Source organism: Triticum urartu, chromosome 7 (assembly GCF_003073215.2).
Source record: "Triticum urartu cultivar G1812 chromosome 7, Tu2.1, whole genome shotgun sequence".
Taxonomy (NCBI): Eukaryota; Viridiplantae; Streptophyta; class Magnoliopsida; order Poales; family Poaceae; genus Triticum; species Triticum urartu.
In genome coordinates, this window is record NC_053028.1 from 248,631,468 (window position 1) to 248,639,044 (window position 7,577).

At 48.1% G+C, this 7,577-nt stretch overlaps 1 protein-coding gene across 1 annotated transcript; it reads right to left on the minus strand.

Annotated features, from left to right (window-relative positions):
• Nucleotides 1-309: 309 nt before the first annotated feature.
• Nucleotides 310-2,598, minus strand: LOC125525926 (probable auxin efflux carrier component 5c). The gene is made up of 5 exons (XM_048690932.1): nucleotides 1,886-2,598; nucleotides 1,679-1,764; nucleotides 1,416-1,573; nucleotides 478-554; nucleotides 310-379 (listed from the first exon to the last, which is right to left on the minus strand). The coding sequence occupies exons 1-5, from the start codon at nucleotides 2,596-2,598 to the stop codon at nucleotides 310-312; spliced, it is 1,104 nt and encodes a 367-aa protein (XP_048546889.1).
• Between the last annotated feature and the right edge of the window lie 4,979 nt (nucleotides 2,599-7,577).

Genomic DNA, 7,577 nt, shown 5'->3' on the forward strand with positions numbered 1-7,577 from the left:
AAGTCATGTGGTGGGAGTATTGATTATGACGCTTTACTCTTTTCGCATGTGCAGAAACTATGAGAACAATTTGACTTTGTTTCGGTATGTGCTCAAGACACCCAAGAAAGTACAGCTACATTTTTGAGAATTTAGAAAGAATATAATACATAGAGGTTTGCTAAACATGTTTGGCAAAGTTTTGGTTGTTTAAAAGTATTGTCCCATCGAGGAGCTAAAATTGGGAAAACACATTAGCACTTGAGCAAATCAATTCTACATGGATACAATAGTTACATCCCAGTGTAGTTTGTAAGAAACACTTGTTTGTCACACGATATCGAGAACTCCGTAATACCCGATGAGTACCGGCAAAGAAACCAAAGTTCCAAATATTACCCTGCATGTTGGGAAATTCATCAGTCCATGACAATAACACAAGAATGAAAACACATGACAACTAATTATGTCATAACACTAGTGAGAGGAGGTGCTTACGCCGTGCTAAGTACATCGGCGTGGAGGCCATACTCCTTTGCGAAGACGAAGGAGGCAATTGATTGCGGTAGTGCTGCCTGCATGCGAAGAGCGAAATGTTCATTTTTGATTTTTCTCTCATACCTTGGCACTTGTTTTCGATCGATCGTTTGACTAAGTTGAGTGTGCTAAAGAATAAGACGCCTATATTACTCTTCTAACTAACGAAAGCACGCATGGAAAGAGCAGCTTCATTGTTAGAGCAAATATAATAGTGAACTTATAGCCCGCTTACATGGTATTTTTACCTATGTGAAGGAAAGAGATATGAAAAAATAAAAGGAGTGGACTCTCATGCAAGAGCCTAGCTATATATGCATTTTTTGGCAAATACAATTAATGTGAAGAAAAAGATAGAGAAAAGATGAAAAAAGTACTAATACAATAGTTAATCTTATAGTCCACATTATTGTATGAGTGCGTATAGATGATGGTTATAAATGACATGATAGTTCGATATAACTATCAGCTGGCTATATTATTAACCATGCTCTTAGTTTGATTTTATTTTTCCTTTAGCGGACGGATCTGTAAAGCAAAAAAGCAATCGCATGCATGCAGTTCCGCACTCCGCGTGACCAAGAAACTACACTTCTTGAAATCCATCAGTAAAGTCAATGAGCACTTGGCGCTAAAAAAACTCATCACCTGACGACGGACGCAAAAAAGGGACAAGCCCCACTTCTCCAGTATTTATACTTTCTTTCCTAGACGAGTTGTAGTACGTAGCAGCAACACTTGTAGTGGCTAGACGGCGCGATCGATCGAAACCAAAGTCTTCAAAGTACAGTACGGGCGATCCGGCGATGGGATTGGCAGCTAAGACGAGTATAGTACTCTTTTTTTTTGCGGGTAAGACGAGTATAGTACTCTACTCGTACGTGTTTACACGAACGAACCTGTATGATGGCGAAGCGTAGCACGTCGCCGCGGAGGCCGAACGCGGCGGCTCCGGCGAGCGCCGAGAGTGGGCCCGCGACGAAGCGCAGCACCATCCCCAGCGCCGCCAGTCCCCCGCCGCACGCCACGATTCTCTCCTGCTGCGCCATGAACAACCCTGCATCCATGCATGCATGCATGAGCACTGCTTCAACAAACAATCTGTTTGTTGCACACGTATACGTCTGTGCTGACACCGTGTAAGTTTATCATACGTACGTACCCATGCTGAACATGGACATCCCGGTGCCGGTCCTAGACATGACCTGCAGCGAGCCCGTCACGACGCCCGGCATGCCGATGCGCCACCTGCATGCATGTGCACGCACGTAAAACACTAGTCACCTTTCCGGACGTTCGATGGCACACGTATACGCCACGCATGTACGGCGGTCCGATAGGTACGAAGGGCAGCGGAGTCCGCACGTACCTATAGGCGATGCACGCCCAGGCGACGCCGAGGACGCTGGCGTACACGTTCGGGTTCCTCGCCAGCTTCATCCCAACGGTGCTCGCCATCGGCCACAGCCGAATCCTCCTTCCACCGGTGGGCGGCGCCGCTTCCACGTCCATCTCGACGTGCTGTGCTCGGTCGTCGTCGCTAGTGGTGGATCCGTCGTCGCGGGCCGTTGTGGCACTCAAAGAAGAGGCGCCGCCGACGACCCAGGCTTTCCGCAGCTCGAAGGCGAGCAGAAGGAGCGGGAACCACACGATGGCCTGCACGACGGCGATCTGCACGATCAGGTCCTGCGCCCACTTGCCGTACATGGCGTCCAGCAGCGGCACGCCGACGACGAGCGTGTTGTTGTACGCGCCCAGGGAGAACCCCGTGATGGACCACGAGTAGGCACCGGCCTTGGCCTTGGCGCAGCGCGCCCAGACGGCCGCGGCGAGCACGGCGAGAAGTTTGGCGACGGCGTCGGCCGCGATGACGCGGTAATTCATGGCGTAGGGGTCGGCGCGGACCACGAAATCGAAGGTGAAGAAGGGCATGGAGAAGCAGACCACCAGCGTGTTGATGGCGCCGCACTGCTCCGCCGTGAAGAACCGCCACCATCGCACCGACCCGTACCCGAGCCCCAGTGCAAAGTAGAGCGGCGCCATCGCCTCCACCACCTTGTAGATGTCGCCCAATGCTATCATCTTATTTGATGTAGTAGTATGACTGTGTCTGTGTGAGTACCTTTGGCTCTCTGAACGAGTTGGGATGATGTCTTGGTATGCTGCCATTTCTGTGGCTATAAATATAGCCGGAGAATATGGAATCGGAGAGGACAAGCACTGCACAGGAGATCGATCGGTGGAATCTGTGGCGAATTGGTTCCCATGAGCCATGAATAAACTTGGATTGTCTTGTCAGCATGCCTAAGCTCCGTGGTCCTTATGGGTCTTTAGAAGCATTACTACTTACGGGCATGTGCATGAAGACTTCTCAATTGTTATTGACAATGTTAAACCGGATTCGGTATGACAATAGCCACAATGGCTCGTTCTCATGGCGATAGTGGCCGTTCCATGGTTTAGAGATCTCTATGTAATTTTTATTATGTTTGAGGTGTCTTATACTCCTAATAAACTTTTATAATAGATCCGGATTTTTATTGAAAAATGCATGCCTGGAAAGCCAAGGGACTCATTACTTTGAGTAGATTCCACTTTTTAGCCTCCTAAGAGTGTGAGTGACAATAATTTTACCCAATTTAGAAGAAAAATAATCCTTCCAAGTACATCCTTTAAGAAAATTCCTTCGATTGTTAAACCTCTAAATTTACCGGTTCCCGTCAGCTTGTCCCATGAGCCAACATCTAGATTGAAGGTGCATTTCTTCTGGCTTCGTTTTGACAAGGGAGGTTTTTGAGCCCCAAGGGGGTTGGGGAATGAAGAGGATTTGGTGATCTCCTCCCCTTCACCGAATCCACTAATCCCCTCTAATCCCCCCTTCTAAATTCCACGCATTTGGTTAAACTCGCCCAATCTCCGCGTCTGGTTTGATCTCCGCATCATCAATTCCACGAGTAGGCCCTTGAGACTTCAGTTCCGCGTGGAACGAGTGGGATACCTGGGGATCGAGGGGTTTGGGCCGGTCCAAACCATGTGCACCAAACGGCCTTGTGGAGATTTTTGAGGATTACAGGCCCGTGGGGTTAATCCCCTACAAAACCCTTCCAACCCCTTTCCACCAAAAGAGGCCCCTCGGTGTTGTCGAAGTGGCAAACCACACGGGCAATCTGGTTAAGCCAGGCTGGCTCCCTAGCTAGGGCATCAATTGTTGCCCCTGCTTCACCACACCAGAGTTTGGGACTATTAGGTTGTTCTAGAGTAAGAGTACATATACTGGTAAGATAAATTCTTCCCCACCTACTCAAGACATTGTGCCTTGCGTATACTCCCTAAACTAGGGTTGTTTGTCTTATTACCCTCACCCTCCCCCCCCCCCTCCCCCCCAAAAAAAACGATGTTGGCTGATGCACAGCGCAAAATCCAATTGTCCGCCTTGCTGTCTATTGTTACTTCCAAAATTCTGTGGGGTCGAAGAACGGTGACGGATAGTCGTGTCCCAAGTTGGGGGAGCCGACATGGCTTAACTAGGTCACTCCACATCATTTGTTATGTAACAATGCCCAGGTGGAATCTACATGTGGTCTAGGGGTTGACTCAGTGTGCCAAGTCGGATTGACACTGGACCTACGTGGCAACATCCATACAATGAAGCATGATTACTCGGAAGTTATGTTATTAGTGCTATGACCACCACCTTCACCGTGACATTATCACCTCTGGCCATCTCTCTAAACCTCTGTACAACAAATCTTTCGTCGGCGACCCCCACATCCTCACTGTACCCGGTCATCATCCCGCTTTTACTCCATCGATGACGCCGAGTCGCGTTGCCCCCGGTCGTGGCATGGTCCTAGCTTGCCCTCGCCGGGGTCATGCCAGCCAGCCAGGTCACCCTGATTCGGGCGGTGCGCACCTAGGAATGTAAATTCAAGCAACTGGTCTTAAGAATACCATAGGCAGGATCAGGCAACGCCCAGGTCTAGCCCTTACAAGTAAAACAACTACAATAACTACAATGTAGCACTCTTGCTATAGCAAACGAAGAATTTTGTAGCCACGCCCCTGCCGCCACCTGGGCAGCCTGGGGCCTGGCTACGCCACTGTTAGCAAACCCGGAAAGAAAAAGAACTGCAAACCATATTCTGATTGATCACCACCATCCTCCTTGGTGCTCAAACACGTAAGAGCATCTCCAATAGATGATGTAGATGTAAAAATAATCATTTTTTCATCACAAATGCACTAGAATGGCGCTCCAACAGATGATGTGGATGTAAAAAAATTACTCTAAATTTGCTCTATATGTAAAATAGGGCACTGGGTGATGCAAAATTGGCATCACCAGCCATGCCCGAGTAAAACCAAAGAAGGCGTCGAAGAGCAGGGCTGGCTTCAAGGGGTGCGGTCGCGGCCCTCCGTCGACTTTGGTGTTAAGTTCCAGTATGAAGGCCGTCGCTACCGGCTCTGCACCTTCGAGTCCGCCGATGAGGCCGTGTGTGCGTACGACGTCGCCGGGTGGTGTTTTGGTTGGCCAAGGCATGAGATGAATTTCCTGGAGATCGAAAACCGGGAGCAGGCAGAGTTCGCCGGGGCGAAGAATCTGACCATACGGCTGATTGAAGAGAAGAAAAAGATGTCAGGGATTCACATTGCTCCCGATGAGAATGATGAAGTTGCGATGGTGAGGTTCGCGCGGGAGAATCCGCAGTGTGTCCAGAACGAGCTGGAGCACTACGAGAAGCATAAGACCGAGTAGAAGAAGAAGACAATGAAGCAGGAGGATGAGGTTGGCCCCTCGACGGTGATCCCCATTGAGTCCAACTCAGAGGAGGAGGAGGATGACGACGAGGAGCTCCACGACTCTGACGAGTAGTTTTTTTATGTTTGGTGATGATCAAGTAGAATTGGCATGAAGTAGTATCGCAATGATGTATGTTTTATGTTTGTAGTATGAACTATGTTTGTTTGAAATGAACTTGGGCTTGTAATGATCTAGTCGTTGCAATTTCACATCATCTATTGGAGCACTAGTGCCTTATTTTATATTAACTGTTGGACTTTTTGGTGATTAAAAAACATTTTTAATGATGTATATTTTACTCCAACCATAATTTGATACTAATGTAAAATACAGATGCTCTAAAGCTAAGTGAGTACAAGTAGATATTTTCCTTCATCGTTGTTCAGCTGGACGCGTGTCCATCGGTGGTTTGCTTGCAAGTGACCTACCTAGCTAAACATGCATGTACACGCGGAGATCGACCGCGGTCCAGTGGCCACCTTGCATGCACGTATACGCTATACCATGGCTCCGCGCCCCGGTTCTCTTCCGGCTGCACTCTGCCCCGCGCTGCCTGTAAGCATCGCTATCAGAAGGAATCATCTTGTTGACATGCATTCGCAAGAAAGGAAAATCATCTTTTTGCCAGACAGCCATCGTGTCACCACTAACTCTTACATAGGACCAGCTTAACAACGATTAATACTACTTTTAGCTATATACGCAGCATCGGAGCGGACGGTCATGAAGAAAGGAGAAGCTTGGCCGTGGACGAAGAAACAAAGCACTTAGCACTAGCTAGTAGTGGTGATACCACATGCAGCACACCATCGCTGGATGCTACGTACTCGACCGCCGACGTCGGGGGCAAAGGTAAACTCGGTAACTAAAATAATGCTGGAAAGCACGGCGCACTTCTTTTTGAAAGCTAAAAGAAACGCACTTGATGTCATGGTTAGGGAAGCTCTCGAGGCAGGAGTAATCCTGTTTGGTATTGCTTAGCAGGGGTGGAGTGAGTCTTTTCTGTCTCTATATATATCACTAGATGATACCTTGCGCGTTGGTGCGATAACTTTGTTAAAAAAAACCGTAAATAGTTGCTAAAAAATAACAAAATCTAATGAAAAGAAAATATAAGCTTGAAAATCAATAAAAGAAAGTCTCTAAAAATAGAATATAAACTTTTGAATTACTGTTAAAAATATCATTTCAAACAAAAATGTGAAGGATGACTAACATGCATGTATGATGTGGCAGCGTTGTAATTTATAATTCACTTATGTGGCAGATTTTGTATGGTTTAGTGGGAAAGAAGACTTAAATGTAGGATGTTGAGGTGGACACTTTGCATGTTGAGAGAATTGGGACCAATTTTTTAAGAATGTAAGATTCAGAGTTCACAATAGACCAACTCAAGGTACAGGTTAGGTGTCAAGCTTAATTTATTACATACATGAAGAGTTTACTGCGGCCCAACATTAAATTAAGGGCGCCCTTGCAAACCAATACAACACCATACAAAAGAAAAGGTTCGCCTCCAGTTTTCAAACCCTTCGGGGAAGTGACGTGAGATTATCCCCTTCGGTTTTCAAACGTCCGCAGTTTTCCCAACTCTGGACCAATTGCAATTTTCCCTTTTGGTCTCAGCACCTGATCACTTGATCACCCCTTGTTACTCTCTCTTCTTCTAAAATCAATGAAAAGCCGGCAATGCTGGCCGCTTCAAAAAACAAGGAGCATGGCTTGGAGTCATGAGAGTACTCATGCGCGATCAAGCGCCTGGAGCAAAGAAAGTGTGGTCATCCGGACGAGGAGACTAGCCGGCACGGGAGGTAGTGTCTTCACCTAGGCGTCCAAACGTGATCAAACAACAACATCCAGTCCCCTCGTCGAAATGAGCCCCCCTGCCCCTTCGCCTTGGATCGAAAGGGGACGTACCGTCGAACGAAGAGGATGCTCCCCTGAGCCTGGCTAGTGGGACCCCAGCTGGAGGCCTGCGAACCCAAGTACCACGCCGCGCCAAGCTCACCATGCGAGAACCACCATCGAAGCCACAGAACCGTCACAATGAAGAGAAGAAGCTATCATTGGCATCGATGGAGACCAGAAGCGAAGCTCCTCCTGGGACGTCCACAACCCACCACCACTCCCAAGATGGTGTCTTTAAGATCATGACATCTGAAGACGCCGCCGCCATCCAAACCATCGGTTTAGGTTTTCACCCGGGAGCACGGAGGAGGAGGGAGGAGGAAGACATGTCGAACCCACGCCTCCAGGGTGG